This window comes from Triturus cristatus, chromosome 7, assembly GCF_964204655.1.
Source record: "Triturus cristatus chromosome 7, aTriCri1.1, whole genome shotgun sequence".
NCBI classification, from domain to species: domain Eukaryota; kingdom Metazoa; phylum Chordata; class Amphibia; order Caudata; family Salamandridae; genus Triturus; species Triturus cristatus.
Genome location: NC_140590.1, coordinates 1,550,245,203 through 1,550,262,618, shown reverse-complemented (window position 1 = coordinate 1,550,262,618; position 17,416 = coordinate 1,550,245,203). Strand labels below are relative to the sequence as shown.

The following is a 17,416-nucleotide window of genomic DNA, read 5'->3' as shown; positions in this document are numbered from 1 at the left end:
CGTATCCGCATAAAAGGTGTGGGACCAATAGTGTCTTATAAGTTTTATAGAACATGCCAGTAAAGCCGTCCGTGCCGGGGGATCGGGAGCCATCCAGCCCGTCGATGGCTTCTACACTCTCGTCCGCACCAACAGGCAAAGCCAAAAAGTGTTGTTAACCCCTTTCAAGCCATACCATCGCCATCTCCTTTAAATAACCGGAGAGGGCTGCGCCAGTTGGCGGGGAACATTTAGTATATAGTCAAGTCTAATAGGACAGAAAGGTAGAGAGAATATTAGTGTTACGCGTGACACAAGCACCGTCCGCAGTCTGGAGTTGAGTAATGTATGTGGTATGCTGTAGAGGGCTGAGCAGACGGGCTATAGTGCGTCCTGGCCTCCCTCCCCATACACATGAGCGCGTGCATATTTCCCCAAATAGGTAGTCTGGAGTAATGCAAGCTCCTGGAAGTCACCCAAGAGTTTTGCACGTTGCTGCAATGGAGGGGAGGGTCGCGTTAGCCAGTGTCTGGGGATACAAGTCACACAGCGCCCGCTCAGTAGCTTCAAGGTCCTGACGAATTGTTCGCAAGACTCCGGCCTGTTTAGCTATACAAACGCCCCTGATATAGACCTTGAAGACCTCCCATACGGTGGTGTAGCATGGTACAGAGCCCGTGTTAGTAAGGAAATATTCTTTAATCGCATCCTGTACTTCACTCTTAAAGACAGTGTCCAATAAAACATCAGTTGGGAAGCAACAAGCTCTAAAGGGTCGCGCAATGTTGGGCAACGTCACTGAAAGCAGTACTGGCGAATGGTCCGACAGGGTTCGAGGTAAATGATCCGCCTCCTGCAATGTGATCAGGAGGTCCGGAGTTGTGTACCATCTATCTATACGGGACCAGGTGCCATGTGGTGCAGAGTAAAACGAGAATCCTTTTTCCATAGGATGCAAATGTTGCCATGCATCAGCCAGTAAATGTGTATGAAGTAAAGCATCAAGTTCTGCCATAGAGTACGGCCTTGTAATGTGGCCTGTGCCTGAAGTATCAACGCCTGGCTGCAGCGTGAGATTGAAATCCCCACCAAATATGATGGAGTTAATCGGTACGGCGGAAATCTGTGTGAAGATACTAGCAAAGAAGCCACAGGTGTCAACATTGGGTGCGTAAACATTAATGAGTGTTTGTTTGGTGCCCAAGTTACTGGCCACCAGCAAATATTGTCCCCGAGGGTCCACAATCACAATCTGAGTCGCAAAAGGGAGTGCTTTGTGAATTAGCACACACTCCACGGGAGTAGGTGCTCTAACTAGCAAAGAATCTGTTGCAACCCCAGATAGCAGAAAACCGGTTGTCCGAGTTCGGGGCATAATGAGTCTTTTGCAGTAGAGCAATGTGTATTTTGTGCCTTGCCAAATAGGCCTATACCAGTCGTCCCTTGCGGGGGTTCGACAAGCCTCTCACACTCGATGTTATGCATTTAAGTTCCAATCCCCTCATCGTCCCTCAAGAGCCCCTCAAAGTGGATGTAACAGTATGTGGTCTGACGCGTCTCTGTGTTTAGATCTGAACAGTTCGCCAATGCATGTAATAGTGACCTGCAACAAACAAACAAATTCACAGAACCCGAGATCCCAATCCACCACACCCTTCCGACATCGGATGCCACCCAATCTGTGTCCGGTGAATCCCAATGCATCCCAACTTGAAAAATATGAAGACATTAAAAAGAATAGGAGATATTCGGGGAGGGGGCACTTAACATAATAATAATGGATAGGAAGTTTGCATGCAACTGCGTTCATACAGGACTAGAACAATAGCTAGGTCATCAAAAATAAAAAAGCAAAGGTATCTTGTCACTTCGTCCTTGAAATGTAAGTGGATCCGCGCCCAGTGAGTTCATCACGTGTGCCCAAAATTCTTCCTTCCGATATCCAGACAAAAGCAAGCAACAAGAGTTCATTTTCCAGGGGAGGAGCCGCTACTGGATCTATGGTGTTTCCAAAAGTCAGCTGTGTCTGCAGGAATATCAAAGATGGATGTTTTGCCATCAATCTGAATGCGAAGGCGCGCCGCATACAACATGGCGTAGCAAAGGTTTTCACCTTTCAAAGTTTGCTTGATGTCCTGGAATTTGTTTTTGGCTTCCTGCAATACTGGCATAAAGTCCGGGTAAAGGGACAGACATTCCCTGAAACTGCAGGTTTTCCACCTCTCTGGCCCTGTGCAGGGCGATGTCGCGGTCGTGATAATTGAGCAATCGCGCTATGATAAGGCGTGGGGGAGCGCCAGGGGCCAGATATCTGTGGGCACGTTCCACAGCCAATGTGGCGGAGAAACAGTCTCTGCCAAACAATCGCTCCACATATACCTCCATAGGGCCTGTGTTGGTAGTCTCGGCTACTCCGGCTATCCGGAGATTGTTGTGGCGCAACCTCGCCTCCAAATCTTCTGCCTTCGCCGCCCTTGTTTTGAGGAGGCGCCATTGCGGTTTTACATCCTCAACATCCCAAATGCGCCAGTCTGCAGTGTCGATGCGGGCCTCATGTTGCTACAATCGGCCATGCATGGTGTCGATACGCGCACCCAGGTCGTCAAAGTGCACATCGATGGCCTTGAAGCCTGCTCGTAGTTCTGCCATTATGGCAGCAGTGCCCTCCAATGCAGGTTGTTCAGGATCTAGGGGTTCACCGCGATTCGGCGGCTCTCCTTGTGCGGCGTTGTCTCCACCCTCCCGTCTGGGGGTCTTAGCGGTCTCGAAGGAGAGTTGCCGCTGCTTGGGGTCTCCACAACCCATATTAAGTGGATAGATGCCCAAGCGTGTATGAGGAAAATGAGAGAAAAACACCCCTATTTAGCAAGGGGCAGAAGTGCCGCTACACAACCTGTGTAAGGCCCGGGAGAGGGCACTAAAAATATTAGACTCGCTGTGACCCGACACGCCACAAATTGGCCAGTCAGGCTGGTTGTGTTTTATTTAGGCTAACAGGGTCTCACCCTCACATCACGCACAGGCAGGGAAAATAGAGAGATCGAAGCCTGTGGAGGAATAGCTCAGCGCCACCATTTCAGTCATCCGCCCCTAGGAGTCAGTTGCCTATGTCTGTCCCTGCAGCAGTTACACATGTAGCAGGCACTCCCCCCATGCTACAGGACTGCAACATCTTTTGTCCCCAATGAGTAAAAAAACACTTTTCCTACGGAAACATGATCCTAACTATAACTTCCTAATGGCGAGTGCCAGTAGGTGATATATATAAATTAGTAATGGAATGTACTAAGTGACAGTATTAAACATTTTAGATAGATAAAACAGATTTAGATAATAAGATGTATGTATATAGATAAGATACATAAGGTAGACTGATTTACCAGCGAAGTTATTGCAGTCGTGATGTAGTGACTCCCAACCTGGCGGCCACGATGTAATGACACAAAGTAGTGACAAACAGTCAAGCTCACAGCACACAAGCAGGTATCCAGAAACTGTAACTCTTAAGTGTCTTACCTTTGATGCTTCTTCATGATTTTCATAGTTCACAAAACCAAAACCTCTGGATCGACCAGTTTCATCACCCATGACCTTAACACTCATGGTCTTTCCTGGAAACATCATTAAAATACATTAGCATCAAAAGATATGCCAAGCAGCCTGGTTTGAAAACAAAAAATTCGATCTTTAATTCAACAAATAATGGGGGAAAAGGAATATCCTTTGCAAAAAGTTTTGGAGTTAACATATTATATTTGAATTGGTGATTGTAAACAGATATTCACATCACAATAGTGTGCTTGACCTGCACATCAACATCCCATGCATGCCAACCTAGAATAAAGTGGAACAGATCTACATGATTTAAAATAAAATAAAAATACTTTGCAACTGTGGTATAACATTTCTGCCACAATGCATTAGCAAATCGATGGGGCTTACATGAAAACCTATGCTGATCTACTGAAATCACAGATGTCATCGGTAGAAGAAGCGGGACAATAATAAATGCTCAAATAAAGCTATACTGGCTTGCCTTGTTGGTAGGAAAGAAAAAACTGTGATGCACAAGTTACTTACCTTCGGTAACGATAGATCTGTAAGAAACATTAGTAGTGATAGATTCCTTACCTTAGAATTACCACCAGGCGCCAGACTGGATCCGGAAAGTTTGTCAGCAGTACCCCTGCGCATCGGTAGGCATCGTCGTGCGGCTCCGCGTGCGTCGTTGGTGTCGTCGACACCGAGATGACATCGCTGGAGCTACTTAGACGCGCCCACGCGCGCTGACATCAGTTCTGTACACAACTTTCCGCACCAGGAACGCAGAATGATGCAAGAAAGTGACCACTGGAGCCATGAAACTAGGGCCCTGAAAGGGATGACCTTCACCCTAGAAATCAGTTCGCAGAACGGGGAGGATGGGTGGGGCGGTAGGGAATCTACCACTACTAATGCTTCTTACAGATAGATCGATACCGAAGGCAAGCAACTGGTGCATCTGAAAGAAACACGTAGTGATAGATTCCTTACCTTTGAATAGATACTCCAGCAATACCAACCCCGGTGGTGGGTCTGCGAACCAAGATCACACCAGAAAGTACTGGAGAACAGAACGGCCAAAGAAGCAGTCTCTCCGAACTTGGCTGTCCAGGCAGTAATGCTTGGTAAACATGTGCAGCGAGGCCCACGTAGCATCCTGACAGATTTCATGCAAGGGAACTCCCCGTCCCAAAGCAGTCGTGGCTGCTGTTGTCCTAGTAGAATGGGCACGAAGCCCCACCGGAGGCTCTTTTTTAGTCAAAGAATAACAAGCCTTTATGCACAGAACGACCCACTGAGAAATGGTCCGCTTGTGCACGGCCCGACCTTTCTTGGCGCCCACGTAGCCAACAAAGAGCTGGTCATTCACCCGGAACTGTTGTGTGCGGTTTAGGTAGAATGAGAGCGCAAGTTTTGGGTCCAGACGGTGAAGTGCCTCTTCCTCTTTTGAGGGATGCGGAGGCAGAAAAAGGTAGGCAAAGTGATGGTCTGCCCAATGTGAAAGGCAGTGACAACCTTCGGCAGAAAAGATGGACGAGTCCTTATAAACACTATGTCCAGATAGACAGAAAAAGAGCCTGGAACTCACTTGCTCTTCTGGAAGAGGTGATGGCCACCAGGAAAGCTGTATTTAAAGTGAGAAGATGAAGAGGAAAGTCGTGAAGTGGCTCAAAGGGAGCACACATCAGATATGTCAGAACCAGGTTCAAGTCCCACTGAGGCATTATGAAAGGTACAGGAGGGAAAAGATGAGTAATGCCGTTTAAGAATCTATTTACAACCGGGGACTTGAAAAGGGAAGGCTGATCTGGAAGCTGTAAAAAGGCTGAAATGGCCGAGATAGCCCTTGATAGGGCCCAGAGCAGAGCCCTGCTGGGCCAAAGATATGAGGAAAAAAAGGACCTCTGAAAGAGGGGCAGAAAGGGGATCCACAGCCTTTGCTGTGCACCATGCCACAAACTTGTTCCACCGGCAGGCGTATACGGTCTTAGTGGAGGGACGCCTGGTTGCCAAGATTACATAACAAACTTCGGGAGGCAGATCAAAAGACGTCAACTGCCGCCGCTCAATCTCCACGCAAGGAGGTGGAGACAGGACAGGTTCGGGTGGAGGACCGTCCCCTGTTGCTGCAACAGAAGATCCTCCCGAAGAGCCAGTCGGATGGGGGGGGGGGGGATCAATAGCCATGCTGAGTAGCTCGGGATACCATACTCTTCGAGCCCAGTCCGGAGCCACAAGAATGACTTGGGCCCGGTCGCACTTCATCTTCTTCAGCACTCTGGGTAGAAGTGGTATAGGCGGAAAGGCGTATAGTAGACCCCAACTCCACTCACGATGAAAAGAGTCGCCGAGCGCCGCCTTGGAAATTCCAATGTGCAGAACTGATGACATTGCGCATTCTCTTCTGTGGCGAATAGATCCAAACAAGGCTCTCCCCACTGCTGAAAAAAAAAAAAACTTGCGCCACGTCAGAGTTCAGACGCCATTCGTGATCCATCATGCACCAGCGGCTGAGTTCGTCCTCCCTGGTGTTCAAGGAACCTGCCAGGTGTTGAACCACCAGGAAAATGCCCTGATGTTCCAGCCATGTCTAGAGACGCAGAGCCTCCAGACATAGGGTCCACGACCCCACACCGCCCTATTTGTTGCAGTACCACATGGTGGTGGTGTTGTCCGTGAACACCTGCACTACTCTCCCCTTGACAGAGGGAAGGAATGCTTTCAGTGCAAGTCAGTTGATATGGAGCCGGGACTCCGCCGGAGACCAGAGTTCTCTGATCTCCGCCTCTCCCATGTGGCCGCCTCATCCAAGAAGGGACACGTCCGTCACCACTGTGTGTTCCAGTTGGGGAAGGGAGAGGGATCTGCCACTGACCCAATCGCGATTTGTGGGCCACCACTGCAATTGTTGTGCAGTGCCCTCCGAGATCTGGACGTGATCGAACAGGTTGCCCTGAAGCTATGCCCACTGGAACTTCAGGTCCCACTGCAGAGCCCGCATATGCCATCTGACATGATCCACCAACAGGATGCAGGAGGCCGTCAGGCCCAGTAGCTGGAGGGTCATCCTGACCGAAACCCGGGATAAAGCCTGAAAGATCAGAATTATGGACTGAATATCCCGGACTCGCTGCTCGGGAGGATAAACCCGAAACTGCACCGAATCCAGAACTGTTCCGATGAAGAGGAGCTTCTGAGAGGGAATCAGGTGCGACTTCGGCACGTTGATGGAGAACCCCAGCAAATGGAGGAGGCTGGCTATAGTCTGGAGATGGGAGCCGACTGCCTGGGGTGAGCCCGCCTTCAACAGCCAGTCGTCGAGATAGGGGGAAGACTGGGACCCCTGATCTGCGCAGATGGGCTGCGACCACCGCCATCACTTTCGTGAACACCCGAGGGGCACTGGTAAGGCCAAAAGGGAGCACGATGAACTGAAAGTGCTCATGACCTACTGTGAACCGCAGGTAACGCCGGTGGGCCGGCAGGACGGGAATATGAAAGTAAGCATTATGCAAGTCCAACGCTACAATACAATCTTGCGGGTCTAGGGCAGACAAGACCTGAGCAAGTGGGAGCATCTTTAACTTCTCCTTCCGGAAGAAGCGATCAATGTTCCGTAGGTCTAAGATAGGACGCAGACCCTTGTCCTTCTTGGGGACCAGAAAGTAGTGGGAATAACAACCACGACCTACTTCTGGCCCAGGAACTGTGTCCGGTTCAGGGCCGAAACTGGGGACAACGTCGCCTGAGGAGCGGGCGACGGAGGTGGTGCCGACGGCGATGGAGGTGTTACGAGGTCAACCGGCATCGACCGGGGTCCGATCCAGGATCCCGGGAGGTCCTGCGGGCTGGAGCTAGAAAAACAGGACCTCCAGTCGGGCCCATGGGGCCCGTAGGTGCACCGGTGGGGCCAGACAGCCCAAAGAGTCGGGCCATGGCATCAAGAAACTCTTGCACCTGAGCAGGCATCGCCGACTCACCCAGAAAGGGTGGGTAGGCCGGCAGCGACATCGCAGGCTCCGCCGGAGCCGCGGGGGTGGCACCACCCTCAGCCGCGACTGGCGAGGGAAAGTCGATGAACAACGACACTACCTCCACTTCTTTTTGGAATGCTTCGACTTACCTGACCCCGAGTGCGAAGACTTCGATCCAGAAGAACGATGGTGACAGCTCCGCGACTGGTCCCTCGACCTCCCATGGGACCGGGACCTTGAGCTGCACGGAGCCGACTGCCGGACTTCCAGCAACTTTCGGGACCGCTCCCGCAAAGTTTTCAGTGCCACGGCCCAGCAGTCGGGCATGACTTGGAGTCGTGGTCGCGCCCCAGGCAGTAGAGACGCACGCGGTGTGGGTCCGTCACGACATCATGGGGTGACAGTCCCCACAGTTCTTGAAACCGGGCATCCCTACGACAACAGGAGTCGATCGACTCGAAGAAATTGAGACAAAAGGCCTCGAAAAACCTTAGTCAAAAAATGACTGGGGGTACTTACCTTTCCTGGATCTGCGCTTGCTGGCACGGTAAAGGAAGAACTGACATCAGCGTGCGTGGGCTCGTCTAAGTAGCTCCAGTAATGTCATCTCAGCGTCGACGACGCACACGGAGCAGCACGACGACGCCTACCGATGCGCAGAGGTACTGCTGACAAAAACTTTCCGGATCCAGTCTGACGCCTGGGGGTAATTCTAAGGTAATGAGTCTATCTCTAAGTGTTTCTTTCAGATGTGTTTTTCATCACTTCACGTAGTACCATCCTCCACATCTTTTAGAATACCATCCCCTGAGGGACTGTGGACCGGTTTAGACCAGGAAGCCCTGCAGGACTTGGAGGCCAAAAAGGCCCTTCCCGAGGACTTAACAGTCCAGGATGCAGTGCTTAGTGAAAGTGTGCAGGGACGCCCACGTTACCGCCTGACAAATGCCAAGGACTGCAACACAACGTTGCAATGCTGCGGTCGCAGCCTTGGCTCTGGTGGAATGAGCTCTTAAACCTTCAGGAAGCAGTTTCTTGGCCAGAGCATTGCACATTTTGATGCAGAGGAAGACCCATTACAAGATAGTCCTCTTCTGCACTCAACAACCTTTATTTGATCCAGCGGACCCTACGAACAGTTGATTGTCCACCTGAACACTTTAGTGCTGCCAAGATAGAACGACAATGCTCATTTTGGGTCCAGACAGTGAAGTTGCTCCTATTCCTTGGAGGGATGAGGCAGAGCATAAAAAGTAGGCAAGGGATGATGGACTGGCCTACATGAAAGTGAGTGACAAACTTCTGGTAGAAAGGAAGCCCTAGTGCGAAGAACCAGCCTGTCTGGGTAGATGTTCAAGTACAAAGGCTTGGATGACCAAGCCCGAAGCTCAAGGACCCTCTGGGCAGATGATATTGCCACCAGGAAGGAAGTCTTGATGGTAAGAAACCTGAGAGGACAATTGTGCAGTGGCTCAAAGAAAACGCATGTAAGAAAAATTAAGACCAGATTAAGGTCCCATTAACGCATGATGATGCGCGAAGTTTGGAAACTTTACAATAGGGGATTTGAAGAGGGATGACTGATCAGGCAACTGCAAAAAAGGTAGAGATGGCAGAAAGATAGCCCTTTAGGGTCCCCAGAGCACAGCCCGACTGGGCAAGAGAAAGGATAAAGACAAGTACCTGAGAGAGTGGGCCGACCTGTTCCTCTGCACACCATGAAATAAACTTGTGCCAACATCAGGCATATGGAGTCTTGGTGGAGGAACGCCTGGCTGCCAAGTTAACATGGCAGACTTTTGATCGCGAGATCCTGTATTTAGGCAAATATCAAATGGCTCGTAGATACGGGGAGGGCGATCGACCAGGCCGCACACTAGCACAGACTCTTAGGCCCCCATACAGCAAAGCTTACATCTCGGAGATCTGTAACGACGGGACACTACTCACGTCCTCCACAGATATTAGAGATGAATTCTTAGAGTACTACTCTACGCTGTACCCATCCAAACACAGCGCTGACATGTCCGCACAAGAGGATTATCTTTCGGAAATTGCCTTAGTCTACCTAGAAATAAACATGCAGGAATTAATTGCGCAGCCAATCACAGTAACAAAGGTGCGAAGGGCGATTAAAGTACTGCGCGGCTCTTCCGCCCCAGGGCTAGATGGATTTACTGGAGAGTTCTATAAAGCATTTTCGACCTTCTAGTACCAAAATTGATCGAGGTGTATGCGGAGGCCCTGGAAAAGCAAATTTTACCTCCAACGCCAAGCGAAGCAGGTATTATTCTTTTGCCGAAACCCGGTAAAGACCCCTCCCTGTGCGGATCATATAGGCCTCTCTCACTCTTGAATTTATATTATAAAATATTAGCCAAAATTCTGGCCAACCGGCTGTCCCAGTTAATGGTGTTCATTATCTCCCCAGCGCAATCAGGCTTCGTCCCACATCGCTCGACCTCTTTAAATTTGCTGACCTTGTTCGCAGTGCTGCATAGGATTAATACCGAAACTTCTGCCACGGCTATCCTGCTAGACACCGAAAAAGCCTTTGACACACTCGGATGGCCCTTCTTTTTGTCCATAATGCGTCGTATGGGTATGCCAACGGGTTTCATATCTACGGTTGGCCTACTTTATATCGGCCTACAGAGAGGCTTCGCATTAACGGCACTATCTCGGGCCCTTTCACATTAACCCGAGGTATGCGTCAGGGATGTCCTCTGTCGCCCCTTCTATTCATTCTGGCCATGGACCCCCTGATACAGCATTTTCAGGAACGTCATCTCCATAGAGGACTGCACTTTCGAACAGGTCCGCTTCTGGTTTTATTATACGCTGACGATACTATTCTGTATGTCACAGAACCACAACAGAACCTAGCCCCCCTCATAAGTGAAATCCTACGCTTTGGACAACAATCTGGGTTGGGTATTAATTGGCACAAATCGATTATTTTACCATTTACTAACAGCACGATCCCTTGGGAATGCGAGTTTCCACTGGAATGGTGTTCGGATTTGGTCAAATATCTGGACATTTATGTCCATTTAGATCAAGACCAGATTTTGCGCCTTAATTACGGTGTAGCGGTTGCACGGCTGGAGACCCAGGTGGAGAAATGGTTACGACTCCCTTTATCCATGACAGGCAGAATCAAAATGATGGTTTTACCTACATTTTTATATCTTTTTAGTAATATCCCCATATCCCTTACGCACAGTTTTTTCAGAACACTGCGTTCTCATCTTCTTTCGACTGGTATGGGGAGGCGGGAATCCCCGTGTAAGATGGAAGATACTTACATTACCGTATGATAGAGGATTTGGGGTGCCAGACTTTTGTATACTATTTAGTGGCACAGTGCAGTTATGCCTTTGCCTGGAAACACCCAGATGCGAGGATCCCATTTTTGCGCCCAGAGGCAGACTTCGTCCTCCCTGAGAAATTAGCTGCGGTTTTACCCCGGGGGGAACCCTGGAGTCGAGTTGACATACAAACTGTGTCTACCACTAGCTGGGTCTGGAGTAGGCTGGTCCGCTACACCGGCTCTGCAGTTCTATATTCCTCCGCCCTTCCGCTGCCGAATGCTCGCTGGCTCCCCATAACCAGAGAGGCTGGTGCAACGCACGCTCATTAAATTTGACATCAGCGTGATTGGTGATCTGTACCAGAGCGGACACGTCTTCTCGGCTACCGAGGAAGCCCGCTTCCAAGAGGACACGTTCATGGATAAGTTTGTTCTCAAGAGACTACACTCTGTGTTAAGGGCCACGATCGATGGCTTTCCGCTGGAGCCTGTCTCCTTCAAACCACTGTCTCTCCTGATAGAGAATAAAAGTGGTACACACATCATTTCCAAACTTTATAAGCTATGCATAGCACAGGTCCCAATCGTTGATGATAAACTTGAAGCAGAGTGGGAGGCAGATTTAGGGCACCCGATTTTGGACGACCAGTGGCTGCAAAGTCACAAAGGACATTTCTTTAAATAGCCGCCATAAATTATTACACTTTCAATTTCTCCGAAGAATATACATGATGCCTGCCAAATTGCATCAAATTGACCCCGATAGGCCACACACATGCCGGAAATGTGGTGCCCAGCACACAGATTTTGCTCACTTAACCTGGACATGCCAGCACATACACTCCTATTGGGTACAGGTGCACAAAGCATTAGGGGACATTCTTGGGCTCCCACTTGTCCTTATACCGGAAGTGGCGTTGATGGGTTACACAATCAATTTTCCCAAACTAGTCAGAAAGCTTGCTTCTCTTGGCCTTCTCTTAGCAAAGCGTGAGATAGCGTTACATTGGGGCAGCAAAGTTTCACCCACACTACAAGGCTGGTTGAATAGCTTAGCACATTGCAATACACACAGCGAGATCTACTCTAGCCTAATGCCCAACACTTCCCGCCCCAAAGATATCTGGGGCCCATATAAGGCATATCTGGATAATTGGGACAACTCCTCTTCCTCCCAATCGAATTCGGGGATTGTACCAGCAGGTATAGGATAGTGTATATGGTATGCAGCTGGACAAGCAAAAGGAGAAAAGGAGATTCTATATGACATTGCTGATTTTCGCTCCACAGTATTTTTTACCCGAACAGCAGGTTCTGTTACGTGTGGATTAGGCTGCTTACAGGTGTCAGACCGGGCTCTGGATGTATTGACGTGCACTGGAGGGGCATTCAGGCGCGGGACACGTGGTTTGCCAAACAGGGATATATATTGAACGGTATATTGAGACCATGGGTGAAACTTCAAGTTGACTATTTCCACTCTGATGTGAACTAGACAGAACAACACGATATTTATGATGTACCTGCTAAAGATACTTATATTTTATTGCCTGTGTGTTTGTTTTATGAAACGTAATGAAAATAACGTTTTTAAAAAAAACCAAAAATAAAAAAAACCATGGCAGACTTCAGGTGGAAGGTCCAACACTCAACTGTCGCCACTCAATGTCCACGCATGAAAGCGGAGCAGAGACAGGTTTGGGGGGAGAACCCTCCCCTGCTGCTGCAACAGAAGATCCGCACAAAGTGGCAGCCTGATCGGAGGATGGCCATGCTCAACAGCTTGGGATACAAAACTCTTCAAGCCCAAACTGGAGTCACAAGGATGATTTGGGCCTGGTCGTCCCAATCGTCTTGAGAACTCTGGGCAGGAATGGTACGGGTGGAAAGGCGTACAGGAGGCCTGAGTTCCACTCAAAATGAAGTGTCTTCGAGCGAGAGCAGCCTAGGGAATCACAGTGCAGAGAACTGCTGACATTGTGCATTCTCGGCATTGGCGAACAGATCTAACCAAGGCTCACCCCCACAGCTGAAAGACCTTGTACCACCTCTGGATGGAGGTGCAATTCATGATCTGTTAGGCATTTTCAGTTGAGTTCATCTGCCAAGGCGTTAAGAAAGCCCACCCTGAGTTGAACCAGCAGGGCAATGCCCTGACGATCTAGCAATTTCCAGAGACGCACGGCCTCTTGACAAGAGGGTCGACGACTCCACCCCGCCTTATTTGTTGCAGTATCACTTGGTGGTCATGTTGTCCGTGAACACCTGCACTAGCTTGAAAGGCTTTCAATGCCAGCTGGATTGCCCGGAGCTCCAGTGAGTTGACATGGGAGTCCAGATTCTGCTGGTGATCAAAGGCCTCTGATTTCCAGCTCTCCCAGATGGCTGCCCCATCCCAGGAGTGACCTATCAATCACCACTGTGAGAGGTGGTTAGGGAGGGAGAGGGGTCTGACGTTGACCCAATCCCGGTTCGTTCACCACCACTGCAGATCTTTTGCAGTTCCCTCCGAGATCTGGACAATGTTGGAGAGATAACCCCGATGCTGCGCCCACTGGAACTTCAGGTCCCACTGCAGAGCCTGCATATCCCAGCACACGTGTCACGAGCAGGATGCCATGAGGTCAAGCAGCCTAGGATCAATCTCACCGAAATCCAAGATAAAGGCTGAATCAGTATCATATCCTACATATCCTTTTGCTCACCATGCCATTCCAGTTTGGACCCAGCCATATGCAAATCAGTCTTGACCCTGTGCCCAATGGGAACAGTCCAGCCCGAACTGCCAGGCCAGGTCCTCTCTGGACTGGAAACAAGCATCCTAGGACCGGTTTCGGGGTTTCACCCCTCTTCAGCCAGGATAGCTTGATTCCAGTGGCATGGAGAGCACGGGACTCACGTCCGAGCATATCCGTCCCACTCGGGGTGACAAATGCAAAAAGAACTACTGATGGACAGAATGCAGAACAATTTCATACATTCACCCCAGTACAGAGATCTCGGCTGTGGGCAGTTCGGGCTGGACTGTTCCCATGAGGCACAGGGTCAGACTGATTTGCATATGGCCATGACTGAACTGGGATGGCGGAGTGAGCTAAAGAATGATGATGGATTAAACCTAGATCAGTTGACTGGGGGGTCGGGTTGCTTGCAATGTTCAACACTCCGTCCATCATCCCCTTTGGTTTTGCTTTGTTCGCTCCATGTTGGCAGGGTATGCCCAGACGTGGGTCCCTTGCTCACTTTGCCACTGGATTCAAGCTAGCCTGGCTGATGACGGCTGATTATCCAGAAAGCAGTCCCAGGATGCTTGTTTCCGGTCCAGGGAAGACATGGCTTGGTAGTTCGGGCTGGACTGTTCCCTTGAGGCACAGGGTCAGACTGATTTGCATATGGCCATATCTGAACTGGGGTGGTGGAGTGAGCTAAAGAAGGATGATGGATTAAACCCAGATCAGTTGACTGGGGGTGAGTGCTTGCAATGTTCAACACTCCGTCCATCATCCCCTTTGGTTTTGCTTTGAATATCCTGGACTGGCAGTCCGCGAGGATAGGCCCAAAACTACTCCTTAAAGAGGTGCAAAGAGGTATAGAAAGTGGGCAAGGTGACTGATTGCCCCATGTGGAATGATGTTACCACTTTAAGTAAGAAAGAGGCCCTAATGCAAAGCACCAACTTACCAGGGAAGATGGTCAGGTAAGGAGACTTGGATGACAGAGCCTGCAATTCACTCACCCTCCTGGCATACGTTATTGCCACTAAAAAGACTGTTTTGATTGAGAGCAGCTGGACGGGGCAGTTGTGCAGAAGTTCGAATGGAGTGCACATCATGAACGTGGGAGCCAAATTGAGGTCCCACTGAGGCATGATGAATGTGGCAGGTGAAAACATATGTACTAGCCCCTTAAGAAATCTGTTTACAATAGAGGATTTAAATAAGAGGATTGGTCTGGCAGACAAGGCGGAAAGGTATCCTTTAAGAGTGCCCAAAGCAGAGCCCTGCAGGGCATGGGTTAAAATAAAGAGAAGGACTTGAGAGAGGGAAGCAGAAAGAGGGTCAATAAACAGTTCTTTACAATATGTTACAGATTTTTGACACCAGCAGGCATACACAATCTTGGTAGAGGGATGCCTAGCTGCCAAAATCACATCACAGACTTCGGGAAGAAGGTCGAAAGTGGTCGGCTGCTGCTACTCAATCTCCACACAAGAAAGAGTAGAATTGGTTTCGGGTGGAGGGCTTTTCCCTGCTCCTGCGACAGAAGATCCTCCCAAAGGGGCACCCTGATTGGAGGATCGATGCTCAGTTGGAGAAGATCAGGATACCACACTCTCCATGCCTAGTCTGGAGCCACAAGAATGACTTGGGCCCCGTCAATCCTGATCTTCTTGGGCACTCTGGACAGGAGTGGTATTGACGGAAAGGCATACAAGAAGCCTGAGCTCCACTTGAGATTTAAAGCGTCGCCAAGCAAGGGCCGCCTTGGAAATTCCAGAGTGCAAAATTTCTGACATTGCGCATTCTCGGTGGAGGCGTACAGATCCAACCAAGGCTCTCCTTACTTCTGAAATGGACCTTGCACCTCCTCCGGATGGAGACGCCATTCAAGATTTGCAAGGCATCAATGGCTGAGTTTGTTCACCCTGGTGTTCAGAGTACCTGCCAGGTGTTGAACCACCAAGGATATGTACAGCTGTTCCAGCCATGCCCAGAGATGCAGGGCCTCCTGACTAAGGGTCCAGGACCTGGTTGCAGTACCACATAGCAGTGATGTTGTCCGTGAACACCTGAACCAGATTTCCCTTGATGGAAGGGAGAAAAGCTTTCAACGTAAAGCGAATCGCCCTGAGTCCCAGCAAGTTGATGTTGAGTCCGGATTCCACCAGAGACAAGAGTCCTCGGATCTCCACCTTTCCCAGATGGTTGCCCAATCCCAAGAGTGACGCAACTGTCACTACTGTGTGACCTGGTTGGGGGAAGAGAAAGGGGTCTGCTTCTGACCCAATGGCAGTTGGTCAGCCACCACAGCAGATCCTGTGCTGTCCTCTCCGACATATGGACTACGTTGGAGAGATTCCCCTGATGCTATGCCCACTGGAACTTCAGGTCCCACTGCAGAACCCGCATATGTCGTCTGTCATGTGTCACTAGCTGGAGGCCATGAGGCCCAGCAGCCTCAGTCAGTCTCACTGAAACCCAGGATAGAGGCTAAAACATCAGTATCACATAATGAATATCCTAGACTCTGTGCTTGAGAGCATAGGCCTGAAATCGCACAAATAATCCAAAAGAGCTCAGATGCAAGGGAGCACCCGAGAGGGAATGAGGTGTGACCTCAGCACATTGATAGTAAACCCCGGTCGAAAGCAGGAGATTCGCCATAGGCTGGAGGTGGGAGAGGACAGTCTGGGGCGAGGTTCGCCTTCAACAGCCAGTCGTCAAGATAGGAGAAGACTGGCACACCTGACCTGCGCAGAGATTGCTGAATTTGGGCGGGATTAGCTGGCTCGGCAGAAAGCCTCTTCCGTGGCCACGAAAGGGGTGAAAAGCAGATGAGGATGGGTGGGCACAGAGGTCCAAGGACTTGGCAGTAGCCTTCAAGTCCTTAAAGCGCTCCAGAGCCATGTCTGCCTGGTCTCTGAAGAGACGGGTGCCATCAAACGGCATGTCTATAAGGGTAGTCTAGACATCCCAGAAAAGTCAGACGTTCTGAGCCAGACATGGCGTCGAACGGCCGTCAATAACATTCTGCCACCCAGAGAGTCCTGGTGTCAAGCTCACAACGAATAGTGAACATTGCTGTATCTCTCCTGTCTGATACCGCTTGGGAGAGAATGTCTTGGGCCTCCTCCGGGACCAGTGGCAGCACCTGCACAACCGTTTCCAACAAAGAGTGGGCGTAGCAGCCCAAAAGGCAAGCAGTGTTTGTGAGAAGTTGGCCTGATATATGATGTCACTAGTTCTAGTGTACACCTTGTATCAGTCCAAACAACCCTTATGGTGATTGGTTGTAAAGTCAACCTTATAGACCAGCTATCCTAGTGGTAGCATGGACAAGAGCAGTCTTAGGCTAAACTCTGTATGGCATGTGAAGCCAGCTGTTATACCATTATAATCCCTTGAATACCAAATGAAAGGACACCACACCAGGTATATATAAAATTAGAATGTATTTATTCTAACATATACCCTAGGCACTCTATGAGTTCAGAGGTCTAAGTACAAACAATTTCTTAAGTAGCATACGTTAAGTTACACAGGAAAATACAGTTAGGCCCAGGGGCCTCGCAAACCATATACTAAGAAAGTGGTATAAGTACCACGTCACGAACAGGGAGTAGGCCTAGGGAATCGCTGGGGCTACACTACCCTACCAATAGTTAGGAAGTGGGAGGCCCACGGGAAGCGTGTGCAGTGTGGAAACACACGCGGGTTACATTAAAGACAATGGGAGTGTAACAGTTAGAAATAGGAAGAATAAGGACACTTCCGAAGTAACTAGGCGGAAGCAACTAAAGACTTAGACACTTGGATAGTCAATATCCACTGCAGCACCGGAGTACTCACGTTACCTCACCCACAGGAGACGGGTGCATAGATGTGAA

General features: G+C 49.7%; 1 protein-coding gene across 3 annotated transcripts in view; it reads right to left on the bottom strand.

The window, feature by feature from the left end:
* LOC146812352 (embryonic polyadenylate-binding protein-like) overlaps nucleotides 1–17,416 on the bottom strand; it is an 818,377-nt gene that overhangs the window by 358,582 nt on the left and 442,379 nt on the right. For all 3 annotated transcript variants that reach the window (XM_085619346.1, XM_085619345.1, XM_085619347.1), the window contains one exon: nucleotides 3,496–3,590. In XM_085619346.1, coding sequence (XP_085475472.1) covers nucleotides 3,496–3,590 — 95 coding nt within the window. The remainder of the gene's footprint in view (nucleotides 1–3,495; nucleotides 3,591–17,416) is intronic.